The 26,686-nt window shown below is 49.6% G+C and overlaps 1 protein-coding gene across 2 annotated transcripts; it reads right to left on the bottom strand.

The window, feature by feature from the left end:
* Nucleotides 1-493: 493 nt before the first annotated feature.
* LOC140482817 (lysyl oxidase homolog 3B-like) lies at nt 494-26,488 on the bottom strand. Of its 2 annotated transcripts, none has more exons than XM_072580482.1 (4): nt 26,196-26,488; nt 5,328-5,647; nt 4,013-4,176; nt 494-709 (listed from the first exon to the last, which is right to left on the bottom strand). In XM_072580482.1, the coding sequence occupies exons 2-4, from the start codon at nt 5,635-5,637 to the stop codon at nt 494-496; spliced, it is 690 nt and encodes a 229-aa protein (XP_072436583.1). In that variant the 5' UTR covers nt 5,638-5,647; nt 26,196-26,488. The 2 variants fall into 2 exon arrangements, with proteins under 2 accessions (XP_072436583.1, XP_072436574.1); XM_072580473.1 differs by having other exon boundaries at nt 5,328-5,678; nt 26,196-26,486.
* Between the last annotated feature and the right edge of the window lie 198 nt (nt 26,489-26,686).

Genomic DNA, 26,686 nt, shown 5'->3' with positions numbered 1-26,686 from the left:
AGCGCTCTATCTGTCTCAGTAAAACCCTTCATCTCATTCTTGTTTATTTAATGTGCTAATCTCTTATGCGGAACTTTGTCAAAAGCTTTTGAAAGTCCAAGTAAACCACATCCACTCTTCCCCTCCGCCCCCCCCCCCCCCAAATAGTTACATCCTCGGGGAATCGCTGTCGACTTGTGAAACGTATTTTTCCCTTTTGTAAACTCACGCTGACTCTATCCAAACCTCGCCAATAGGAAGTTAGGATTCTTTAAAAAGCCAGTCCTCACGCCCAATGCCCCTCCTCAGCCCCCTCCCACACTAACACCACCCCACCCCATCCTCTCCCACACCAACGCCCCCCCAAATACCGCCCTGTCCCAGACCAAACTACGCCTCCCCATCCTCTTCCGCACTCCATGCTCTCCAGCCTAAGGTTCCCTCACACCCCCCTGCCCCCCAGTTACATGTCCCCCTCACCCCCTGCTCGTCACCACCCATTTCCAGCTTTGACCTACTTGTAGAATCTCTTGTTGGTCCTTCTCTCAGCGGGGAATCCCAGCATTCCACAGACCACTCGGCTGTTCTTGTAGATCCAGCCATTGTCACAGACCTGCTCCCATTGACCTTTGTACTGGACCTCCACAAAGCCCTCGGTGACCGGCAGGCGCTGCCTGGCGTTGGGTACAGCTGGCCTCAGTCGTACCTCCTCAATCTGCTCGCTCTGTACCTGTCAGCAATCAGGCGAACCCTCTAATTAACATCATAGAATCAGATCAGGCCCTTCGGCCCAGTGGCTCTCTACTGGCAAAAATAAATGATAATTGACACTAGGGTCACCTTCCTGCCTCACAGTTCAAACGTTCACTTAAATACACGGGCATGGGGTGGGGGGGCTGTGGGAGGGGGTTTAAATGGGTGTAGAGTGTGTGATGGGGGAGTGTGGACAGGGGGGGCTGTGGGAGGGGGATTAAATGGGTGTAGAATGTGTGATTGGGGGGTGAGTGTGGACACGGGGTGGGGGCTGTGGGAGGGGGATTAAATGGGAGTAGAGTGAGTGATGGGGGGAGTGTGGACACAGGGGGGGCTGTGGGAGGGGGATTAAATGGGAGTAGAGTGAGTGATGGGGGGGCAGTGTGGACACAGGGGGGGCTGTGGGAGGGGGATTGAATGGGTGTAGAGTGTGTGATGGGGGAGTGTGGACACGGGGGGGCTGTGGGAGGGGGATTAAATGGGTGTAGAGTGTGTGATGGGGGTGGGGGGTGGTTGGAGTGTAGACATGGAGGGGCTGTGGGAGGGGGATTGCAGTTTGCTTGTGACCAGACAGTGCCATGAACAAACATCTCGATGTTAAAATCCAGAAGGCCCCCAGTCATTGTCCTGGGAGCTTCAGCTAAGGGTGGTTCGTGTCTCTGATGTATGTCGTGAACTCTGAACCGTGTAAGCAGCCAGTCCAACTGCTGTCAATGTGAGGGACAGACGGATGGAGGGAGGGAGGGAGGGATCGATGTCAGTCTCCTTTCTCTCTGCACAGCTGGGAAACTGCACTCCCACTTTCTCAATGAGCAGGGAGAGTATAGGATCACTGAGGAGACAGCAGTGACTGCAGTCAAAAGGAATGTAATGTTCCATCCGTGCTGTGTGGGAGCATTCACATTCCTCAGCTCCTAAATCCACTGAAGTGATTCCATATGGGTTCCCGGAAAAGACAATCCCAAATTATAAATCCAGCCCCTAGCCATAGTAACGGCTGGTCAGCGTCAATCTCGGAATGGTACTTATTCCTTCAACAGCCATATCATATCTGTACTTCTCTGCTCACTGTACAACTGACACACAGTGCTCATCTCCACACGTCAGGGACAAACCCGAGAAGTGACAGTTGTTCAATAACAACACCCTTGATTGAGTTTTGTGAAGAAGTAACAAAGGGGATTGATGAGGGCAGAGCAGTAGATGTGATCTATATGGACTTCAGTAAGGTATTCGACAAGATTCCCCTTGGGAGACTGATTAGCAAGGTTAGATCTCATGGAATACAGGGAGAACTAGCCATTTGGATACAGAACTGGCTCAAAGGTAGAAGACAAAGGGTGGTGGTGGAGGGTTGCTTTTCAGACTGGAGGCCTGTGACCAGTGGAGTGCCACAAGGATCGGTGCTGGGTCCTCTACTTTTCATCATTTACATAAATGATTTGGATGTGAGCATAAGAGGTACAGTTAGTAAGTTTGCAGATGACACTAAAATTGGAGGTGTAGTGGACAGCGAATAAGGTTACCTTAAATTACAACAGGATCTGGACCATATGGGCCAATGGGCCAAGAAGTGGCAGATGGAGTTTAAATTCAGATAAATACAAGGTGCTGCATTTTGGGAAAACAAATCTTTGCAGGACTTGTACACTTAATGGTAAGGTCCTAGGGAGTGTTACTGAACAAAGGAACCTTGGAGTGCAGGTTCATAGCTCCTTGAAAGTGGAGTCGCAGGTAGATAGGATAGTGAAGAAGGTGTTTGGTATGCTTTCCTTTATTGGTTAGAGTATTGAGTACAGGAGTGGGAGGTCATGTTGCGGCTGTACAGGACATTGGTTAGGCCACTGTTGGAATATTGTGTGCAATTCTGGTCTCCTTCCTATTGGAAAGATGTTGTGAAATTTGAAAGGATTCAGAAATGATTTACAAGGATGTTGCCAGGGTTGGAGGATTTGAGCTACAGGGAGAGGCTGAACAGGCTGGGGCTGTTTTCCCTGGAGCGTTGGAGGCTGAGGGGTGACCTTATAGAGGTTTACAAAATTATGAGAAACATGGATAGGATAAATAGGCAAAGTCTTTTCCCTGGGGTCGGGGAGTCCAGAACTACATGGCATAGGTTTAGGGTGAGAGGGGAAAGATATAAAAGAGACCTAAGGGGCAACTTTTTCACGCAGAGGGTGGTACGTGTATGGAATGAGCTGCCAGAGGATGTGGTGGAGGCGGGTACAATTGCAACATTTAAGAGGCATTTGGATGGGTATATGGAAAAGAAGGGTTTAGAGGGATATGGGCCAGGTGCTGGTAGGTGGGACTAGATTGGGTTGGGATATCTGGTCAGCATGGACAGGTTGGACCGAAGGGTCTGTTTCCATGATGTACATCTCTCTGACTCTATGACCCTGCATTTATATAGTGTTTCACAGGAGTGCTACCAAACAATATCTGGCACTGGGCCCCACCGGTGGGATGGGGGTGGGGAGGGGCATTACTACAAGGAGCTAAAAGCTTGATTAAAGAGGTGTGTGAAGTGTCACCATCATAGGAAGAGCCAACTGCCCCCACAATCTTTGAGCTTCTCCCAGGCAGTGCACCTCAGACCCCCATCACCCTCTGGGTGATTTAGTTTGCCTCTAATCATACAGTCATAGAGTCATAGAGAGGTACAGCATGGAAACAGACCCTTCGGTCCAACCTGTCCATGCTGACCAGATATCCCAACCCAATCTAGTCCCACCTGCCAGCACCCGGCCCATATCCCTCCAAACCCTTCCTATTCATATTCCCATCCAACTGCCTCTTAAATGTTGCAATTGTACCAGCCTCCACCACATCCTCTGGCAGCTCATTCCATACACGTACCACCCTCTGTGTGAAAAAGTTGCCCCTTAGGTCTCTTTTATATCTTTCCCCTCTCACCCTAAACCTATGCCCTCTAGTTCTGGACTCCCCGATCCCAGGGAAAAGACCTTGTCTATTTATCCTATCCATGCACCTCATAATTTTATAAACCTCTCCTCCTGCCTTTCACTTTTAAGAAATCAGAGGTCACATGACACCAGGTTATCGTCCAACAGGTTTCTCTGAAATCACAAGTTTTCAGAGCGCAGCCCCTTCATCATCGGGTGAAGTAACTTGTCATGTGACTTCTGACTTTGTCCACCCCAGTCCAACACTGACCCCTCCACCTCATGAGGCTAATGAAGTGTTGGTGAGCAGTGGGGCCACACCCCTTCGCTGAGCAACAATGTGGCGGCCATGTTCAATCGCGTGGCTTCATTACCGAGATGATGTTTGAGTCTACAAATCCGGGGATGCGCTCATCCTTGCAGATGACTCCAGCGTCCTCCTCGTGTGTGCAGTCAGTCTGCCCCCACCCCAGGGACTTGCACTCCGAGACATCCTTCTCTGTCCCACGACAATCCAGGTTATCCAGCCACACCCTGCCTGGAACGCAACGGGTAAGATCATTTGTGAGTGTAATCTGCAATCTCCACCCCAACCCTCCTGCCACAGTCGAATAACTCTCCCAGACAGAGGGTGCACGATCGAGTTACTGGAAGGGCTCCAGCGAAATAGTTTCCAATAGCTAGAGGGTCAGAGGTCACAGTTTTAAAGCCATTTTAAAGTCTGAGGAGAGATGCGGAGAATTTATAGCCATTGGGCTTTTTCCCCCTTTAAAACACAGAAAGAGACCCTTTGGCCCACTGCGTCCCAATGGCTAGCACGTAGCCCAACTTCTTTCTGCGCCTTTATCTGGAATGTTCTTCTGGAATGGAACTGGACAAATATTCAAAATGGTGGTATCTGCAGGTACTGTGGGACTCATTAGACCATGCCCAGGATCAGGAACACTAAATGGACTGACTCTTGGGGATGAATGCACTGTCCTATCAGGTGTGCTTGTGCAAAATGGGCCTGGAATTACAAAGAATGAGAGGTGATGTCATTGAAACACAGAGGATTGTTCGAGGGGCTTCACAGGGTAAACATTGAGAGGATGTTTCCCCTCATGGGCGAGTCTAGGACCAGAGGCATCATCTCAGAATAAAGGGGCACCAACTTAAGACTGGGGTCAGGAGGAAACTCTTCTCTCGGAGGGTTGAATGTTGGATCAGCTGTGATCCTATAGACTGGTGGAGCCGACCCGATGGGCCGAATGGCCCACTCCTGTTTCTATTTCTCAGTGTTATAGTCTAACCGCTGTAGTCCATGCGCTATGGGTTGACCCACAATGCCCTTAGGGAGGGGAATTCCAGGATTTTGATCCAGTGACAGTGAAGGAACAGTGATGCATTTCTATATCAGGATGGTGAGTGGGAACCTGCAGGGGGTGGTGTTTCCATCGATCTGCTACCCATGACCTTCTAGATGGACGTGGTCATGGGTTTGGAGGTTGACACTGAAGGAGAACTCATTCTTTTCAAGAGCTAGCACCGGCATGATGGGCTGAATGGCCTTGTTCTAGACTGGGAGATGTTTTGGGGAGGGAGTGACATACCTGAGATGATTCAGTCAGTTCGCTCTGGTTATCCCACAGCATGCACGCTGAGGGGAGGGGGTAACCATGGGTTCCTTCAGTCCCTGCCAGCACTCACCTGTCCCTTTGCCGTACTTGGCACTGTGTGTCCAGCCCACGGCTGTGGTGAAACCCATCATCCGGCACAGAACCACAGCATTGTCCAGCTTGAAGTCGTCATCGCAGATGGTCCCCCACTCTCCCTCGTAGGACACCTCCACCCGGCCCTCGTTGTGCTTGCGGGGATAGCCCGACAATCGGACCCCCACCTTCTCTCGTTGGAGGGGCACTGGCGTGGTCCGCTGCCCAGAGACGGCCAGTAGCCACAGCCCGAAGAGCAGCAGTCTCCCGCTGTGCTCCGGCCTGTCCCTCCCTGTGAACACAGCCATCTGAGAGAGTCTGGGCAGGGAGAGATGGAACGGCATGATAACTGGGGAACAGGAGGACGCAAAGAGGAGGAGGAGGGTGCAGAGGGAGCAACAGGAGGGGGAATAAAACAAGGCAAAGGAGGAGAGGGACCGGGGATCACATAAGGGAGACACTCAGGATGGGGGGGGAGGAAGTGAAAGGATTGTGCAGGGGATTGAGGGTTAGGATAGGGAGGGAAATGAAGGTGAAATGAGGAGATCAGGGTCAGGAACAAGGGAAAGACAGAGGTCGGAAGGTGGAAATAAATGATGAATAAAGGGAAGGAGCCAAGAACGTGAGGGGAGAGAAAAGAAATATGCAATTAATGAATGTTATATCAGGTCAAAGCTGGTTAGGAATTGTGTAACATTTTAAAAACTTCTCTCGTGGTATCCAGGCATCACTGACTGGGCCAGTATTTTACCCCAGCATTAATTACCCTCCAACTGAGTGGCTTCCTCAGCCATTTCAGGGAACAATCAAGACCATGAAACTGTGGGTCTGGAGTCACAAGTTGGGCCAGACCAGGTAAAGCTGGCAGGTTTCCATCCCTGAAGGACATTTTCAATTCCAGATTTGTAATGAACTGAATTTCAATTCCCCAGTTGAGTGAGCTGGGATTTGAAGCTATGGCCCATTACAACATGAGGCTGGGGTGACCGATTAGCGACCCGGTGATGTGACCACCCTGTCACTTTCCCAGGAAGGGGAAAGACAACGTGAAGAAAAAAATTGCATTTCCATCGAACCTTTCACCAGCTCTGAACTGCCTCGTGGATCTCGGAACCATCAAAGCATCCTTCAGCTGCCATAATGTCAGAAGGATGACAGCTGATATGCACAGCAAGATCCAACAAGCAGCACGCAAACACAGGAACAGGCAATTCGGCCCATCAGCCCCCATCCTGCCATCCAGCGTGATCACACCTGATTAACCACATCAATGCCTTTTACTAACCCCATCTCCATAACCCTGTACCCAGTAGTAATTCAGAAATCTACCAATCTTTAACCTAAAGACTGAGTTTCTTTTTTAAATTTATTCATGGGTGGGTTTGTGCTGCCTTCTTGAACCGCTGCAGTCTGTGTGCTGTGGCTCTATCGGTGTGGATAGAGCTGAGAAATACTCAGGGTAGAAAGACCCTCTTGGGAGTTATCTACAGGCCCACAAACAGTAGTCTGGATTGTAGGGTGTAAATTGAATAAGGAGCTGAAATTGGCCTGTCGCAAAGATGTTACTACAGTTGCTATGGGGCATTTCAATGTGCAGGTAGACTGGGAGAATCAGGATGGTATTGGACCCCAAGAACGAGACTTTATGGAGTGCCTCCGAGATGGATTCTTAGAGCAGCTGGTGCTGGAGCCGACCAGGGAGAAGGCAATTCTGGACCTGGTATTGTGCAATGAACCAGAATTGGTCAGGGACCTCGAAGTGAAGGAGCCATTGGGAAGTAGTGACCATAATACAATAAGCTTCAATCTGCAATTTGAGAGGGAGTGGGTACAATCTGAAGTGACAATATTTCAGTTGAATAAAGGGAACTATGGAGCTATGAGGGAGGAGCTGGCCAAAGTTCATTGGTGCAATACATTAGCAGGGATGACAGTGGAGGAACAATGGCAGATATTTCTGGGTATAACGCAGAAGATGCAGGATCAGTTCATTCCAAAAAGGAAGAAAGATCCTATGAGGGGGCATGGGTGCCCATGGCTGACGAGGGAAGTTAAGAAACATATAAAGTCAAAAGAGAAGAAGTATAACATAGCAAAGATAAGTGGGAAAACGGAGGACTGGGAAGCTTTTAAAGAACAACAGAGGATTACTAAGAAGGAAATACGCAGAGAAAAAATGAGGTACGAAGTAAACTGGCCAAAAATATAAAGGAGGATAGTAAAAGCTTTTTTAGGTGTGTGAATGGCAAAAAAATGGTTAAGACTAAAATTGGGCCCTTGAAGACAGAAACAGGGGAATATATTACAGGGAACAAAGAAATGGCAGAAGAATTGAATTGGTACTTCAGATCTGTGTTCACTGGGGAAGACACAAGCAACCTCCCTGAGGTAACAGTGGCTGAAGGACCTGAACTGAAGGGAATTTATATTTGCCAGGAATTGGTGTTGGAGAGACTGTTAGGTCTGAAGGTTGATAAGTCCCCAGGGCCTGATGGTCTACATCCCAGGGTACTGAAGGAGGTGGCTCGAGAAATCGTGGATGCGTTGGTGATTATTTTCCAGAGTGCGATAGATTCAGGATCAGTTCCTGCGGATTGGAGGGTGGCTAATGTTGTACCACTTTTTAAGAAAGGTGGGAGAGAGAAAGCAGTAAATTATAGACCAGTCTGACCTCAGTGGTGGGAAAGATGCTGGAGTCTATTATAATGGATGAAATTACGACACATCTGGATAGTAGTAACAGGATAGGTCAGAGTCAGCATGGATTTATGAAGGGGAAATCATGCTTGACTAATCTTCTGGAATTTTTTGAGGATATAACTCTGAAGATGGACGAGGGAGATCCAGTAGATGTAGTGTACCAGAGCTTTCAGAAAGCTTTTGATAAAGTCCCACATAGGAGGTTAGTGAGCAAAATTAGGGCACATGGTATTGGGGGCAAAGCACTGACTTGGATTGAAAGTTGGTTGGCTGATAGGAAACAAAGAGTAGTGATAAATGGCTCCCTTTCGGAATGGCAGGCAGTGACCAGTGGGGTACCGCGGGGATCAGTACTGGGACCGCAGCTTTTTACAATGTACATTAATGATATAGAAGATGGTATTAATAATAACATTAGCAAATTTGCTGATGATACGAAGCTGGGTGGCAGGGTGAAATGTGAGGAGGATGTTAGGAGATTACAGGGTGACCTGGACAGGTTAGGTGAGTGGTCAGATGCATGGCAGATGCAATTTAATGTGGATAAATGTATGGTTATCCACTTTGGTGGCAAGAACAGGAAGGCAGATTACTACCTAAATGGAGTCAAGTTAGGTAAAGGGGCAGTACAGAGAGATCTGGGTGTTCTTGTACACCAGTCAATAAAGGTAAGCATGCAGGCACAGCAGGTAGTGAAGAAGGCTAATAGCATGCTGGCCTTCATAACAAGAGGGATTGAGTATAGAAGCAAAGAGGTTCTTCTGCAGCTGTACAGGGCCCTGGTGAGACCACACCTGGAATATTGTGTGCAGTTTTGGTCTTCAAATATGAGGAAAGACATTCTGGCTATTGAGGGAGTGCAGCGTAGGTTCACAAGGTCAATTCCTGGAATGGTGGGATTATCTTACACTGAAAGACTGGAACGACTGGGCTTGTATACCCTTGAGTTTAGAAGACTGAGAGGGGATCTGATTGAGACATATAAGATTATTAAAGGATTGGACACTCTGGAGGCAGGAAACATGTTTCCGCTGATGGCACAGTGGTTAGCACTGCTGCCTCACAGCGCCAGAGACCCGGGTTCAATTCCTGACTCAGGCGACTGACTGTGTGGAGTTTGCACGTACTCCCCGTGTCTGTGTGGGTTTCCTCCGGGTGCTCTGGTTTCCTCCCACAGTCCAAAGATGTGCAGGTCAGGTGAATTAGCCATGCTAAATTGCCCGTAGTGTTAGGTAAAGGGGTAAATGTAGGGGAATGGGTGGGTTGCGCTTCAGTGGGTCGGTGTGGACTTGTTGGGCCGAAGGGCCTGTTTCCACACTGTAAGTAATCTAATCTGATGGGTGAGTGCCGAACCAGAGGACACAGCTTAAAAATACGGGGTAGACCACTTAGGACAGAGATGAGGAGAAACTTCTTCACCCAGAGAGTGGTGGCTGTGTGGAATGCTCTGCCCCAGAGGGCAGTGGAGGCCCAGTCTCTGGATTCATTTAAGAAAGAGTTGGATAGAGCTCTCAAGGATAGTGGAATCAAGGGTATGGAGATAAGGCAGGAACAGGATACTGACAGAGGATGATCAGCCATGATCATATTGAATGGTGGTGCAGGCTCGAAGGGCAGAATGACCTACTCCTGCATCTATTGTCTATTGCCCTGAGGGAGGGAATTCCAGGATTTTAACCCACCAACAGTGAAGGAATGGTGATATATTTCCAAGTCAGGATACTGAGTGGCTTGGAGGGGAACCTGCAGGGGGTGCTGTTCCCAAGTACCTGCTGCCCTTGTCCTTCTGGATGGAAGTGATCGTGGGTTTGGAAGGTACTGTCTGAGGATCTTTGGTGAATTCCTGCAGGGCATCTTATAGATAGTACACCCTGCTGTTACTGAGCGTCGGTGGTGGAGAGAGGGGATGTTGTGGATGTGGTGCTAATCAAGCGGGCTGCTTTGTCCTGGATGGTGTCAAGCTTCTTGAGTGTTATTGGAGCTACACCCATCCAGGCAAGTGGGGAGTATTTCATCACCCTCCTGACTTGTGCCTTGTAGATGGTGGACAGGCTTTGGGGAGTCAGGAGGTGAGTTATTTGCTGCAGTATTCCTAGCCTCTGACCTGTTCTTGTAGCCACTGTGTTTATGTGGTGGGTCTAGCTGAGTTTCTGGTCAATGTTAACCCCCAGGATGTTGACAGTGGGGGATTCAGTGATGGTAACACAACTGAATGCCACAACTGAACTGAAGATGGTCTCTTATTGAAGATGGTCATAACCTGACATTTGTGAGGTGTGAATGTTAATTGCTACTTGTCAGCTCAGGCCTGGATATTGTCCAGACCGTGTTGCAGTTGAACATGGACAGTTTCAGTATCTGAGGAGTTGCAAATGGTGCCGAACAATGTGACGTATATGTAAGGAGAAAATAGACAATAAACAACAAGACTCTCCAGAGCACTTAGACACAGAGTGAACTTTGGATCCCAGTCCCTAGCTCGCAGAAAGTTGCAACCCCAGTAGTTACCGTGGTAAAGAAGGCAGACTTGATCAGGGCATTGATGACAAAAGTTCACAAGTCATGTTGCAGATGTGTAAGTGAGGCCACGTTTGAGTTGTGTGCAGTTCTGTTACCACACTATAGGAAGGATGTGGAGGCTTTGGAGAGGGTGCAAAAGAAGTTTACCAGGATGTTGCCTGGACTTCAGTGTATTAGTGATAGGGAGAGTCATACAGCATTGAAATAGACCCTTCAGTCCAATCAGTCCATACCAACCATAATCCCAAACTAACCTAGTCCCTCCTGCCTGCTCCTGCCCCATATCCCTCCAAACCTTTCCTCTTCTTGTACTTATCCAAATGTTTTTTAAATGTTGTAACCGCACCCACATCTACCACTTCCTCTGGATGTTCAGTCCACACACAAACCACTTTCTGTGTGAAAATGTTATCCCTCGAATCCTTTATCAATCATTCTCCTCTCACCTTAAAAATATGCCCTCTAGGTTTGAACTCCTCCCACCCTAGGGAAAAGATCCTTGCAATTCAACTTAACTATGCCCCCCCCCCCCACCCCATGATTTTATAAACCTCTGAGGTCAGTCCTCGGCCTCCTCTAGTCCAGTGAAAAAAGCCCCAGCTTATTCAGCCTTTCTTTATAACTCATAGCCTCTATTCCTAACAACGTCCTGATAAATCTTTTCTGAACCCTCTCTGGCTTATTAATACCTTTCCTATCGCAGGGTGACCAGAACTGGACAGCGTACTCCCAGAAGAAACCTCACCAACATCATGTCCCAACTCCTATATTCAAAGGTCTGAGTAATGAAGACGTGTGTGCTAAACCCCCTTAACCACCCTGTCACCCTGTGACATGGAGGTTGGACAAACATGGATTGTTTTCAGTGGAGCATCAGAGGCTGAGGGGCGACCCGATAGAAGTGTATAAAATTATGAGAAGCGTTGATAGGACGGATAGTTAGTCACGTTCCCAGGTGGAAATGTCAAATACACAAGGGCATAGGTTTAAAGTGCGTGAGGCGAGTTTTCCTTTTTAACGCAGAGGGTGGGAGGTACCTAGACTCTGCTGCCAGGGGGAGGTGACTGAATCAGATACAATAGCAACATTTAATCAGCATTTAGACGGATGTGTGAACAGGTTTGGAAGAGGGGGAGACGGACCTTGCGCAGGCAGATGGGATGAGTTTGGAATAACATCACGGTCAGTATAGACATAGTGGGCTGAAGGGCCCGTTCCTGTGTTGCACTGTTCCACGTTCGATGTATGTTGGCCTTCATTGCAATGAGATTTAAATTCATAGAACAGAGAACCTTCGGCCCTTGATGTTGTGCTGACCTGTCATACTAATCTGAAGCCCATCTAACCTACACTATACCATGTACGTCCATATGCCTGTCCAATGACGACTTAAATATACTTAAAGTTGGCGAATCTACTACCGTTGCAGGCAAAGCATTCCAAACCCTTACTACTCTCTGAGTAATGAAACTACCTCTGACATCTGTCCTATATCTATCACCCCTCAATTTAAAGCTATGTCCCCTCGTGCCATCACCATACTTGGAAAAAAGGCTCTCCCTGTCCACCCTATCTAACCCCCTGATTATCTTATAACTAGGGATGTCATCGGCCAGTTATACAGGGCCTTGGTGAGACAACAGTATTAATACAGTTTGATCTCCCTACCAGCGAGGGAGTGTAATGGAGTGTTACTAGGCTGACAGGACTGACTGGACCTGTATTCACTTGGGTTTAGAAGGATGAAGAGGCGTCAGACTGAAACATATAAAATTCTAACAGGGCTGGACAGACTCAATGCAGTGAGGATATTTCCCTTGGTTCAAAAGCCAGGATATAATCTCAGGATTCGATTAGATTCCCTACAGTGTGGAAACAGGCCCTTTGGCCCAACCAGTCCATACCGACCTTCCCAAGAGTAACCCCCCCAGACTCATTTCCCTCTGACTAATGCACCTCACACTACAGGCAATTTAGCACGGCCAATTCACCTGACCTGCACATCTTTGGACTGTGGGAGGAAACCGGAGCACCCGGAGGAAACCCACGCAGACACAGGGAGAATGTGCAAACTCCACACAGACAGTCGCCCGAAGCTGGAATCGAACCCGGTCCCTGGTGCTGTGAGGCAGCAGTGCTAACCACTGAGCCACCATGCCCCTAACGGGAGGGAGGGGGATGGTAGATCATTTCGCACTGAGATGAGGAAAAAAAATCCCTTCAATACAAATGGTCGTGAACAAGTGGCATTCGCTACTTCAGAAGGCTGTGGAGGCAAAGACACTGAATATATTCAATTCGATATATAAGGGCAGTAACGCCAAAGATTTAGACATGCTGATTTTGGACTAGGGTGTACAAAGTTAAAAATCACACGACCCCAGGTTATAGTCCAACAGGTTTAAGTGGAAGCACTAGCTTTCACTCCGAAAGCTAGTGCTTCCAAATAAACCTGTTGGACTATAACCTGGGGTCATGAGATTTTTAACTTCTAACTCCAAAGAGACGACATGAGAAACAGCAGAGTCTGGATCGTGATGAGAGCAGTTATCAAGTTGACTTTACACACACAATGGAAGTTCACAGCAATGTGCGTGTGTGGCATGTGTGTGTGCGTGGGTGTGCATGTGGTGTGCGTATGTGCGTGTGTGGTGTGTGTGTGTGCATGTGGTGTGCGTATGTGCGTGTGTGGTGTGTGTGTGTGTGTGTGTGCATGTGGTGTGCGTATGTGCGTGTGTGGTGTGTGTGTGTGCATGTGGTGTGCGTGTATGCATGTGGTGTGGGTGTGTACGTGTGTGGTGTGTGTGTGTGCATGTGGTGTGCGTGTATGCATGTGGTGTGGGTGTGTGCGTGTGATATGTATGCATGTGATATGTGTGCATGTGATGTGTGTGCATGTGATGTGTGTGCATGTGGTGTGCTTGTGTGGTGTGCGTGTGTGTATGTGGAAAGCGATCAGGATCAATCCAGGAGACAGTGACAGAGAAGAGAGAGGGAGGGAGGATGTGCCAGGTGGGGGGGGTGGGGGGGGTAGGGGGTTAGTACTGGGAGCCTCTTGTTTTACACAGAGAGCTTGAGTGAGTGGATAATAAACTGGCAGATGCAGCAAAACGTGGGAAAATGTGTGAAGTTGCCCACTTTGTCAGGAAAGATTCAGCAGCAGCAGGAAAAAGAGCAAGTGGAAAGGGAAATTAAATGTTGATAATTGCAAGGGGAATGGAATGTCAAAGTAGGGATGTTGGCGAGGCCACATCTGGAATATAGTTTTGATCCTCTTATTTAAGAGAGTGTTACAATCCCAGAGCAGACCGCGAGATTTATATTACAGTCTGGCTCCGTAACAGAATCACTTTTTTCCACAGTGAGCAAAGTGAGAGATCCAGGAAACTCACAGTGAATAAAGTTACAAAATGTCACAGCTTTGAACATTAAGCAAGAACCTCAGGGTCATTCAGCCAGGCGTAAGTGTGCCCTTAACTAACAAATGAGTCAAAGGTTATTGGGGATAGGGAGAAAAGTGGAGTTGAGGCCTCAATTGGATCAGCCACAATTTTGTGAAATGTCAGAAGGTCCTGCTCCTGATCCTTAAGTTCATCTGTACATTTGTCTCATTCGAGAGAGCGCGAGAAACAAATAGAGTTGGTGAGGAAGAGCCAATAGCAAGAGGAAGAACAAGAAGAGATAAAGTAAGGGGGTGAGAGGAAGGCAGAGACAAATAGAGGTGACGTGTGTGTGTGAGAGAAAGAGAGAGAGAGAGAGAGACAGAATGACACAGAGGCCAAAACAACTGGGAAAGAGAGAGAGAAATATGGAAAAAAAATCAAGAGGGAGAGATAGGAGATATCAAGGAAGAGATACAAATAGAGAGAGAGAGAGAGAGGGAAAGGTGGTGAATAAACCAGTAACTGAGAGTGACAGATTGTGAGCAGGCAGTTTGCTGAAGCCTCCCAGCAGCATTGCTGTATGTAACATATTCACTGAGCAAACGGTCTCAGTGTTTGTGGAAGTGAGGTAATGTTTGGGAATAAGCAGTTACCACATTCTGGTCAGACTGTACACAAGCAGAGTGGGATTCTGGCTCCAGGCATACAGCCACGTCGGTCTGCCCCTCACCGGTTTCCCCAGTATCACGAGACCAGAAAGCACCCCCGACATCGCCAGCATCACCGGGCACCACTTCAACCCCACAGAGAAAAAAGGAAGGAATTTAGATTTCTGGCCTGTATTTACGGCTGTTAATTACCTCAGAACTCCCCAAAGTAATTTACAACCAATGGGGTTCTTTGTTGACTCGTTATGTAAACATAGTGATAAGGTTAAATAGTTTCAGGATTAAGCGTACTTAAGTAAAACAAAATGTCAGCAGAGAAGAGCAGATATACTCTGGGGAAGGTAGGAATGAGACACAGGACAAAAGGCCAAGACAGTGGGGGGGGGGGGGGGTGAGTGATAGGAACAAAAGGGCAGTTGAGGTTGTACAATCTGTGAGGAACGGGAAACCTCGGATAGGTAAGAACGTGCCTGACATATCTACCAAAACAACTCCGGAAACTGATGCTGGGGCAGCTGCTTGCCATGTGCTTTTACGTTGACAAGGTTAGAGTTGAGTAAATGTGTGTGTGTAACATGTCAAGTCTCACCACACCGTAGGAGATTCAACAGACAATCTATTTGACCCAGGAGAAAGGGAGGACTGCAGATGCTGGAGATCAGAGTCGAGAGTGTGTTGCTGGAAAAGCGCAGCAGGTCAGGCAGCATCTGAGGAGCAGGAGAATCGACGTTTCGGTCATAAACCCTTCATCAGGAATGTGGGGATGATGGGGCTGAGAGATAAAAAGGACCATAAAACATTGGAGTGGAAGTAAGGCCATTCAGCCCATCGTGTCCACTCTGCTGTTCAATCATGGCTGATGGGCATTTCAACTCCACTTACCCACACTCTCCCTGTAGCCCTTAATTCCTTGCGAGATCAAGAATTTATCAATCTCTGTCTTGAAGATATTTAATGTCCCGGCCTCCACTGCACTCCGTGGCAATGAATTCCACTCTCGGGCTGAAGAAATATCTCCTCATTTCCTTTTTGAAATTGACCCCTCTAATTCTAAGGCTGTGTCCTCCACGGGTCCTGGTCTAACAGAAACAACTTGCCAGCGTCCACCCTTTCTAAGCCATGCATTATCTTGTAAGTTTCTATTAGATCTCCTCTCAACTTTCTATACTCTAAACAGGAGGGGGGTAGTGTTGGTGGGGGGGGGGGAATGTAGCTGGGAAGGTGATAGGTAGATGCAGGTGGGGATGATGTTGATTGGTGGGGGGGGGAGGGTCCTCCGTGTAGAAACCAGCAATCTGTGAAAATGGTTACATTCAAGGGACAGCCAGCGTTAATGGCTGTTAAAGTGAATCGTGTTCAGGAGCCAAGGTGGGGTTTGTTTCATAGTTTTCAATCAATGAGTCAAAACAGTTCAAAGTTCCCTGAAGAACAGGTGAAGGATGGTAGGCAGTTGGTGAATAAGACAGTGAGAGGGAGGGTACAAAAGGAAAGCAGCATGGTAGGCCAATCGGATGTTTTGCTCGAGAAGGTAACTGAACAGTACAGTTTCTGAGTGTAGACACTTAACAAGAAATCCAAACAATATTTGGATAATTCCATGCTGTTTATTTTAATTCATTCATTCACAGGACGTGAACATGACTGGCTAGGCCAGCATTCCTTACCTCACCCTAATTACCCCAGAGGGCATTTCAGATCGCTGTGAGTCTGGAGTCACGTGTAGGCCAGACCAGGTAACAATGACAGTTACCTTCCATGAAGGACATTAGTGACCGAGATGGGATTTCTCAAAAGTCAGGAATGATTTCATGGTCAACATTTGACTCTTAATTTCAGGATTTTTTTGATATTAAATTCAAATTTCACCATTTGCTATGGCAGGATTTGAACTGAGGTCCCACGAAAATTACCTGGGTCTCCGCATTAATGGACCAAGCCACTTGACTATTGCCTTCCGTTGGGACTCAGGAAGGAGCTCTGGGAGCTGTTGGATACAACTGAGCAAGATGAGAGCCTGGGGGAAAAGTCAAAGATGGTAATAGTTTGGTGAAGCTAGCTGTCAGTGAAAAGCTAGAGTTGTTCCTGGACGTGCTGCAGGCCAGTTTCCAGAATTCCAGGTAAGTAACTGTCCCAGAAAAGGAGGGTAAGTGACTGGAACATGAGCTGGATTTAGCCAGTTCATCGTAGAGTGCTCCTGATGGGGTTTCAAGATCAGATTCTCAAGAATGAAGAACTGTCATCCCTTGTGAGGTCTTAATGAACTGTGGTGAGGAGTGGGGTGGGGAGCGAAGATGAGATTGCTGAGATACCTGTGGGATCTTTATTTGACTACATTTACTGTTTGATGTGCTCTGTGGGGTGTTTGAGCACAGTCTGTTACCCATATTTGCCTCACATTAATTATGAATATTAGAATAGAAATTAAACGAATCCATCTTGGATCGATCTGAAATCTGCATCCCTGTTTGTTACACCTCCTGTACATGGGAATAACACTCTCCCTGCTCCCAAAGTCCCAAACCATTTTGAACTTTTCTACTAAATCTCCTCTTAACCATTTCGCCCTCCGTGTCTCCAGACCCGTTCCCGAAAGCACTCCCATTAAATCCCAGCCTGACCCTCTCTAAGGCTTGTCCAACCTTCCTGATGCAAGGGGGCCAGAACTGGGCAAGACCATCCACCTGAGGCTGAACCCATTTTATAGACGGCCAGGTAATCTTTAGTTCAGTAAGGAGGTCAGTACAGCACAGTTGGCTGGAAGGCTGGTTTGCAATGCAGACTGACATAAACAGTGTGTGGTTTATGCACCAGCTGAGGTTACTACGAAACATAGACAAAGTCTTTTCCCTGGGGTCAGGGAGTACAGAACTAGAGGGTATAGTTTTTGGGTGAGGGGGAAAGATATAAAAGAGACCTAAGGGGCAAATGTTTCACGCAGAGGGTGGTTCGTGTATGGAATGAGGTGTCAGAGGAAGTGGTGGAGGCTGGTACAATTGCAACGTTTAAGAGGCATTTGGATGGGTATATGAATAGGAAGGGTTTGGAGGGATATGGGCCGGGTGCTGGCAGATGGGACTAGATTGGGTTGGGATATCTGGTTGGCATGGACAGGTTGGACCGAAGGGTCTGTTTCCATGCTGTACATCTCTATGACTCTGCTATAAAGAACTCTCCATCTCAATTTCTCCCCTCGCCTGAGGGGTGGTGACCCTCAGGTTAAACCAGCACCTGTTTCATCTCTCTCACTCTCAAAGAAAGCAGCCCCTATGCTCTGGTAAGACAAGGGCAACTTAACCTTTAATCTTAGCAATCGAGGTCTGAATGTTAGTCAGCATACCAGAGACCTTGGGACTTTGACCTTGGCTTGATAAACGAGGCAGATGGAATGAGTGCTGACCTGAATTATCGGCTGGAATTTGGAGCAGTTCTTGAACCTCCAACCTTCTGAGCTCAAGGTGAGAGTAGATCACAGACAATTGACAATAGGTGCAGGCATAGGCCATTCGGCCCTTTCATCCAGCACCACCATTCATTATGATCATGGCAGATCATCCTCAATCAGTATCCTGTTCCTGCCTTATCTCCATAACCCTTGATTCCACTATCCTTAAGAGCTCTATCCATCGGTTTCTTGAAAGTATCCAGAGACTTGGCCTCCACAGCCTTCTGGGACAGAGCATTCCATACACCCACCACCCTCTGGGTGAAGAAGTTTCTCCTCAACTCTGTTCTAAATGGTCTACCCCTTATTTTTAAACGGTGTCCTCTGGTTCGGGACTCACCCATCAGCAGAAACATGTTTCCTGCCTCCAAAGAGTCCAATCCTTTAATAATCTTATACGTCTCAATCAGATCCTCTCTCAGCCTTCTAAACTCAAGGGTAGACAAGCCCAGTCGCTCCAATCTTTCAGCGTAAGGTAGTCCCGCCATTCCGGGAGTTGACCTCGTGAACCTATGCTGCACTCCGTCAATAGCCAGAAGGACTTTCCTCAAATTTGGAGACCAAAACTGCACACAATATTCCAGGTGAGGTCTCACCAGGGCCCTGTACAGCTGCAGAAGGATCTCTTTGCTTCTATACTCAATCCCTCTTGTTATGAAGGCCAGCATGCTATTAGCCTTCTTCACTACCTGCTGTACCTGCATGCTTACCTTCATTGACTGGGGTACAAGAACAGCTAATGCTGCACAGCAGTACGGACAGATCATGGCATTCTGTAAAGTTTGGGATGGAGGGATAAGGCTGCAGGAAGCTTGTAGCAGAAAGTGACAATTTACAAAATAGTCTGGGAGCAGAGGAGGCAAAGAAGACCTCCCTCCAGGTGAGGCTGACCCTTGAAAGAAGTAGGTTAAAATCTTCAAGGAGAAAGTGAGGACTGCAGATACTGGAGATCGGAGCTGAAAATGTGTTGCTGGAAAAGCGCAGCAGGTCAGGCAGCATCCAAGGAAATCCTTGTAGAGGGAGGAAGAGAGCTTTCCAAATGGACCCCACCACCAAGAATATATTTCCCTCCCCTCCCCTATTAGCGTTCCGAAAGACCACTCCCTCCGTGACTCCCTCGTCAGGTCTACACCCCCCACCAACCCAACCTCCACTCCCTGCACCTTCCCCTGCAACCGCAAGAAATGCAAAACTTGCACCCACACCTCCCCCCTCACTTCCCTCCAAGGCCCCAAGGGATCCTTCCATATCCGCCACAAATTCACCTGCACCTCCACACACATCATTTACTGCATCCGCTGCACCCGATGTGGCCTCCTCTATATTGGGGAGACAGGCCGCCTACTTGCGGAACGTTTCAGAGAACACCTCTGGGACACCCGGACCAACTAACCCAACCACCCCGTGGCTCAACACTTCAATTCCCCCTCCCACTCCACCAAGGACATGCAGGTCCTTGGACTCCTCCATTGCCAGACCATAGCAACACAACGGTTGGAGGAAGAGCGCCTCATCTTCCGCCTAGGAACCCTCCAACCACAAGGGATGAACTCAGATTTCTCCAGTTTCCTCATTTCCCCTCCCCCCACCTTGTCTCAGTCCCAACCCTCGGACTCAGCACCGCCTTCCTAACCTGCAATCTTCTTCCTGACCTCTCCGCCCCCACCCCCACTCCGGCCTATCACCCTCACCTTAACCTCCTTCCACCTATCGCATTCCCAACGCCCCTCCCCCAAGTCCCTCCTCCCTACCTTTTATCTTAGCCTGCTGGACACACTTTCCTCATTCCTGAAGAAGGGCTCATGCCCGAAACGTCGATTCTCCTGCTCTTTAGATGCTGCCTGACCTGCTGCGCTTTTCCAGCAACACATTTTCAGCCTTGAAAGAAGTGTCAATGAAGGGTGAGTTCTGACTGCCTCGCTTGTGAAAGGAGACTGAGTGAGGAGAGGCCAGCTTTGTCCCCTCAACAAGCTTCCTTCTGTTGACAAATCCGCTTTCCCACCAGAAGCTGCTTCGTCCTCCTGTAGAGGGAAGAACCTGCCCAGCTGCCTGCGTGTGTGCTAATGTCAACACGGCCACCGAAACAAGGAGTTGCCTGTGCTCCCTCGCTCCGAGCTAATGGAACATTCCATCGCCTGCTTCACTCATTTACACAGTCCCCTCTGAGAGTCTTCTCAATCCTCGACCCAGTTCCACAGAAGCACTCTCAGTAACATCTGACCCAGGATTTCAAATAACTGTGGCACTTTCACAACAATGCAACAGCTGTATTTATGTAGCACCCTTAACATAAAATGTCTGAAGAGCCTTCACAAGACAAGGCTTGGTGGCTCCGTGGTTAGCACTGCTGCCTCACAGCGCCAGGGGCCCAGGTTCAATTCCAGCCTCAGGCAACTGACTGTGGAGTTTGCACATTCTCCCCGTGTCTGCGTGGGTTTCCTCCCACATTGCAAAGATGTCCAGGTCAGGTGAATTGGCCATGCTAAACTGTCCATAGTGTTAGGTGCATCAGTCAGAGGGAGATGGGTCTGGGTGGGTTACTCTTCAATGTGGACTGGTTGGGCCGAAGGGCCTGTTTCCACACTGTAGGGAATCTAATCAGAACTTAAAATCAAACTGACACCCCAGGGAACTTTTATTCCTGACGAAGGGCTTTTGCCCGAAACGTTGATTTTCCTGCTCCTCGGATGCTGCCTGAACTGCTGTGCTTTTCCAGCACCACTCTAATCCAGAATCTGGTTTCCAGCATCTGCAGTCATTGTTTTGACCAACTTGTGGTCAGACAGCCAAAACGAATGGTCAAAGATTTTAAGGCATGTCCTAAATAAAGCAAGACAGGTGGAGAGAGAGAGAGATAGGGAGGGACTTACAGACTTTAGGTTTTCACTACAGAAGGCAGGGCCATCAATGGTGAACCGATTAATGTTCAGTGATGTCCAAGAGGGCAGGGTAAGGCCAACACAGATATCTCGGAGGTTGTGGAACTGGGGGGAGATGACAGAGACAGGGAGCAATGAGGCTCGAGAGAGATTTGAACACAAGGATGAGAATTTTCAAAATCGAGGCTTTGGGTGCAATTGTACAGGGTTTTGGTCAGACCACGTGAGAGTGCAGTGGGCAGTTTCAGTTTCCTTCCCAAAGGAAGGATGTTCTGGCTATAGAGGGATGCAACAAAGGTTCCCTGGAGTTGAGAAGGCTGAGGTGGGGTGGGATCTCACAGAAACCTATAAACTTCAGACAGAGTGGGCACTGAAAGGATGTTCCTGAAGACCAGGGGTCACAGTCTAAGCATACAGGCTAGGATGGAGATGAGAATTACTCTTCCCCACCCCAGAGAGTGGGGAGTCTGTGGAATTCATTACCACAGAAAGCAGTTGAGATCAAAACATTGACTTTTTTTTTGAAGGAGGAATTAGATATAGTTCTGAGGGAGAAAGGGGTCAAAGGGTATGAAGAGAAAGCAGAAACAGAGTTGGACCATCACCACGATCATATTGAACGGTGGAGCAGGCTCAAAGGGCTGAATGGCCTACTCCTGCTCCTCCTTTTTTGTGTCTTTAAATGTTTTCTGACCAGGAGTCAATGCAGTTAGCGCTAACGGATGATGGGGAAACAGGACTTGGACAACAGAGTGACAGAAGGCGACTGACTGTGTGGAGTTTGCACGTTCTCCCTGTGTCTGTGTGGGTTTCCTCCGGGTGCTCTGGTTTCCTCCCACAGTCCAAAGATGTGCAGGTCAGGTGAATTGGCCATGCTAAACTACCCATAGTGTTATGTGAAGGGGTAAGTGTAGGGGAATGGGTCTGGGTGGGTTGCTCTTCAGAGGGTTAGTGTGGACTTGTTGGGCCGAAGGGCCTGTTTCCACACTGTAGGGAATTTAATCTTAATTTAATCTTTAATCTTACAGAGGGCAGATGTGGGAGAGCAGCCTGGAGTGAACTGGAACAGTTCTGGTGAGGGGTAATAAAAGCAGCCGATGAGCTGAGCTGCAGGGGCTGGTGGAGGGTGTCAGGCAATATTCAGGAATACAAAGTTAAAAATCACACAACACCAGGTTCTAGTCCAACGGGTTTAATTGGAAGCACACTAGCTTTCGGAGTGTCACTCCTTCACCTGATGAAGGAGCGACGCACCGAAAGCTACTGCTTCCAATTAAACCTGTTGGACTATAACCTGGTGTTGTGTGATTTTTAACTTTGTACACCCCAGTCCAACACCAGCATCTCTCAATTCAGGAATACACAGTCACAGTCAATGGAACCTTCCTTGATGACTTAATCCTTTAGCCTTGGGGTCATTCTGGTAAATGTGAGCTGGACCCACTCTCCAGTATTCTCCCTGACGTGTGATGCCCAGGACTAAATGGAATTCTTCAGACAGGGTTTAATCAGTGGTGGATACAGTTTCCTGTAAACCGCTGCACTCCCATACACCGCCCCTCCCTGGCTCCTGATGTACACTTGTGCTTTTTACAGACACTGTGGTTTGAGAGCAGCTCAGGTCTGTTTCTTGGTGTGACCACGACCTCCTGTTTTTCCAGAATTCTCCTCACACTCATATGAAGGCAGCTTGTTTGTCGAAAGTGCAGACTCTCACTGGGAGTCCTGTCCTGTACCCGGGCCTCACTAACACGTTTCACACTGGGCCCTGACTGGATCCAGCAGCTCAGAGGCAGAGAGTTCAACACCCACCATCACAAACTGTGAAATCTGGCGTTTGGACACGACCTGAGGGATGGGCAGCTGAGCAGGTCAGAAGGGTGACGCCGAAGGAGTCGGGATGAGATTGTGGCCACGATGGTATTGAGGTTTGAGGAGCTGAACAGCCGAAGCCTGTTCTGCGATCCTACAAGATGCCCTGCAGAAATTCACCAAAGGCTCCTTCTACAGCACCTTCCAAACCCATGGACCACTTCCATCTCGAAGGATGATGGAGCAGATACATGGGGACACCACCCTCTAAGTTCCCCTCCGAATTACTCCCATCCATTTGTGAGTGAGTGTTATCACCACTATCTCAAATAACATCTGGGGAAATAGTTAAGATGGGCATTCTCACACTGCTGGGAGCTGTTTTTCCAATTCACTCTCAAGATGTAAGTATAGCTGGCAAGACCATCCCTAATTACCCAGAGGGCAATTAAGAGTCAACCACATTGCTGTGGGTCTGGAGTCACATGTAGGCCAGACCAGGTAAGGATGGCAGCTTCCTTCCCTAAAGGACATTAGTGAACCAGATGGGTTTTTCTGACAATTGATTCATGGTTATCAGTAGACTCTTAATTTTACACTGTTTTTATTGGATTCAAATTCCACCATCTGCTGTGACAGGATTTGAACCCAGGTTCCCAGAATTAACCGTCCAGCGGTAATACCACTAGGCCACTGTCTTCCTAACTGTGTCTGAATACACTGCCTCATTTCCTGTCACACTGGCTGCAGTTCAAAGTGTTGGCTCCAAAATAAAATGCTTGGAGCCATTTCTGAGGGAGTGAAGGTGCTATGGAAATGCAGTTTTAGCTATTTCCTCTCTGAGTCTCCAAGCCTGGGGTTTATTGTCTCTGTACGGTCATGTTTCTCTGTCTGTCTCTGACTGTACCACTCAGTACAATCCTGACTCTTTCACTGCCTCTCAGTGCCCTCCACCCCCTACCCCCCCATGTCTCTCTCTTTCTGCAACTATCTCCAGCCTCACACCTCCCATCCCTCCCTGGATTCCCCCCCTCTCTCTCTCTGGGTCATCCATCTCCCTCTCTATTTTTTAACCCTGCCTCCCACCCTCCCCTTACCTGGAAATAGACCCCCCGGGTCCCCAGCTTCTCTCACTCTCTCTCCCACTCCACCCCACAGCCCTCCCCCCACCGGCCTCCCCAGGTCATGCTTTCTCTCCCTCTCCCTCAGTCTCCCTTTCCCTCCACTTCCCTCTGCCCCGTCTCCCTCTCTCCCACCTCCCTCCCTCCATCCCCCTCTGTCTCTCTCTTCCTCTCCCTCTCCATCTGCCTCCTTCTCCCTCCCCCTCTCCCCATCTCCTTCTCCCCCTCCATCTCCCTCTCCCCCACCTCCCTCCTTCCGTCTCTGTCTCCCTCTCCCCCACCTCCTTCCCTCCGTGCCCCTATCCCCATCTCCCTCCCTCTGTCTCCTTCTGCCTCCCTCTCCCTCTGCCCCTCTATCTCCCTCTCCCTCATCCCCTCCTTCTCCCTCTCCCTCATCCCCTCCTTCTCCCTCTCCATCTCCCCCTCTGCCTCTGTCTCCCACTCTCCCTCTCTCTCCCTCTCCCCCCTCCCCCTCTCTCCCTCTCTCCCCCCTCTCTCTCCCCACTTCCTCTCCCCCTCCCCCCATCCCCCCTCTCTCTCTCTCCCCCCTTGCTCTTCCTCTCCCCCCTCTCCCCCTCTCTTTCCCCCCGCCTCCCTCTTCCCCTCTCCCCCTCTCTTTCCTCCCTTCCTCTCTCTCCCTCTCTCCCCCACTCTTTCCTCCCTTCCTCCCTCTCCCTCTCTCCCCCACCTCCCTCTCCCCCACCTCCCTCTCCCTCTCTCCCCCTCTCCCCCTCTCCCTCCTCCCTGCCTCCCTCTCCCCATCTCTTTGCCCCCTGCCTCCTTCTCCCCCTCTCTCTCCATCTCTGCCTCTCTTTCCCCCTGCCTCCCTCTCCCCCCCTCTCTCCATCTCTCCCTCTCTTTCCCCGCTGCCTCCCTCTCCCCCTCTCCCCTCCCTCTCTCCCTCTCTTTCCCCCTGTCTCTCTCTCCCTTTCCCCCTGTCTCTCTCCCCTCTCCCTCTCTTTCCCCCCCACCTCCCTCTCCCTCTCCCCCTCTCTCTCCCTCTCTTTCCCCCTGCCTCTCCCTCTTTCCCCCTGCCTCTCTCCCCTCTCCCTCTCTTCACCCCGTCTCCCTCTTCCTCTCCCCCTCTCTCTCCCCTCTCCCTCTCTTTTCCCCCCTGCCTCCCTCTCCCTCTCCCCCCCTCTCTCCCTCTCTTTCCCCCTGCCTCTCCCTCTTTCCCCCTGCCTCTCTCCCCTCTCCCTCTCTTCACCCCGTCTCCCTCTTCCTCTCCCTCTCTCTCTCCCCTCTCCCTCTCTTTCCCCCCCCCGCCTCCCTCTCCCTCTCCCCCTCTCCCTCTCTTCCTCCCTCTCCCTCTCCCCCTCTCTCTCCCTCTCTTTCCCCCTGCCTCTCTCCCGTCTCCCTCTCTTCCCCCCCGCCTCCCTCTCTTTCCCCCTGCCTCTCTCCCCTCTCCCTCTCTTCCCCCCGCCTCCCTCTCCCTCTCCCCCTCTCTCTCCCTCTCTTTCCCCCTGCCTCTCTCCCCTCTCCCTCTCTTCCCCACCGTCTCCCTCTCCCTCTCCCCCTCTCTCTCCCTTCTCCCTCTCTTTCCCCCCCTGCCTCCCTCTCCCTCTCTTCCCCCCCGTCTCCCTCTCCCTCTCCCCCTCTCGCTCTCCCCTCTCTCTCTCTTTCCCCCCCTGCCTCCCTCTCCCTCTCCCCCTCTATCTCCCTCTCTCCCCTCTCCCTCTCTTTCCCCCCCTGCCTCCCCCTCCCTCTCCCCCTCTCCCCCTCCCTCTCCCCCTCTCTCTCCCTCTCTTTCCCCCTGCCTCTCCCTCTCTTTCCCCCTGCCTCTCTCCCCTCTCCCTCTCTTTCCCCCTGCCTCTCTCCCCTCTCCCCCTCCCCCTCTATCTCCCTCTCTCCCCTCTCCCTCTCTTCCCCCCCCCGCCTCCCTCTCCCCCTCTATCTCTATCTCCCTCTCTCCCCTCTCCCTCTCTTCCCCCGTCTCCCTCTCCCTCTCCCCCTCTATCTCCCTCTCCCCTCTCTCATCTCCTCTCTTTTTCCACCCCCTCTGCCTCCCTCTCCCTCTCCTTCTCCAAAAGACCAGACTTTGTTCGGGGCAGACATTAAGGGGCTCTCTTGCTGCCCTTTGTTTGAACATCGATGAAGTTGCATCAAGCACCCTCTGTAAAAAGCCCTGGTCCCTCACCCTGACATTCAGAAACACAGACAGTGCTGCTTTACGCCTTGTGGAGAGGCATGGATTAAAATCCATTGCAATTCAAACTCCTCGCTGAGAGTCCAGCCCGAGAACAGGAAAACACACCTTAAAAGGGAAAACCGTTAAATAACATTTTACCCCTGATGCACTGAAGTTTATGAAGTGGAGAATACAGTTGTGTTTATATTTTACCTGATTTGAGGAACTTTTCCAAACTGTCTCCAGGAGCTCTCTCTCTCTCGTCTCTCTCTCTCTCTCTCTCAGGATTTGCACAATTTTCCCCTCAGTGCAGTTTGATTGATGACAGAACTCAGGGCAGAACAAGCACAAGAGGGCGGCTCAGAGCCTGGGGGGGGGAAAGAGGAGGGAATCATTCAAAATCTGGCAGAGTTGGGCTTTTCCTGACTCTATATCGCTGGGACTGCGCGTTTAAAAGGACCCTAAACCTCAGATTAAAAACCCCCGCACCCCAACAATCAGGGGCAGACTAGATGGAGGAGGGCTCATCTGGGAGAGCGTGTGAGGTTTAAGGAGTACGGGACTGATGAAGTCGGTGGGGGAAGTGTTTCAGCAGAGTCAGGAACCAGAGGATACAGGTTTAAAATCACTAGACAAAAACTTCAGAGGAGAAATGTTTTTAAACGGAGCTGTAACGTTTGAGGGATGGAACCCTTCCAATTACA

This window comes from Chiloscyllium punctatum, chromosome 1 (assembly GCF_047496795.1).
Source record: "Chiloscyllium punctatum isolate Juve2018m chromosome 1, sChiPun1.3, whole genome shotgun sequence".
Lineage (NCBI taxonomy): Eukaryota > Metazoa > Chordata > Chondrichthyes > Orectolobiformes > Hemiscylliidae > Chiloscyllium > Chiloscyllium punctatum.
The sequence above is the reverse complement of the archived record's forward strand: the minus strand, read 5'-3'. Positions and strand labels throughout refer to the sequence as shown.

Excerpts from the sequence above, each read along its gene's own strand:
- LOC140482817 (XM_072580473.1), bottom strand. The coding sequence starts at position 5,673 with ATGCCGTTCCATCTCTCCCTGCCCAGACTCTCTCAGATGGCTGTGTTC. Across the intron at positions 4,177-5,327 it reads CAAGTACGGCAAAGGGACAG|GCAGGGTGTGGCTGGATAAC; the intron begins GTGAGTGCTGGC and ends GTTGCGTTCCAG. Across the intron at positions 710-4,012 it reads TAGACTCAAACATCATCTCG|GTACAGAGCGAGCAGATTGA; the intron begins GTAATGAAGCCA and ends GATTGCTGACAG.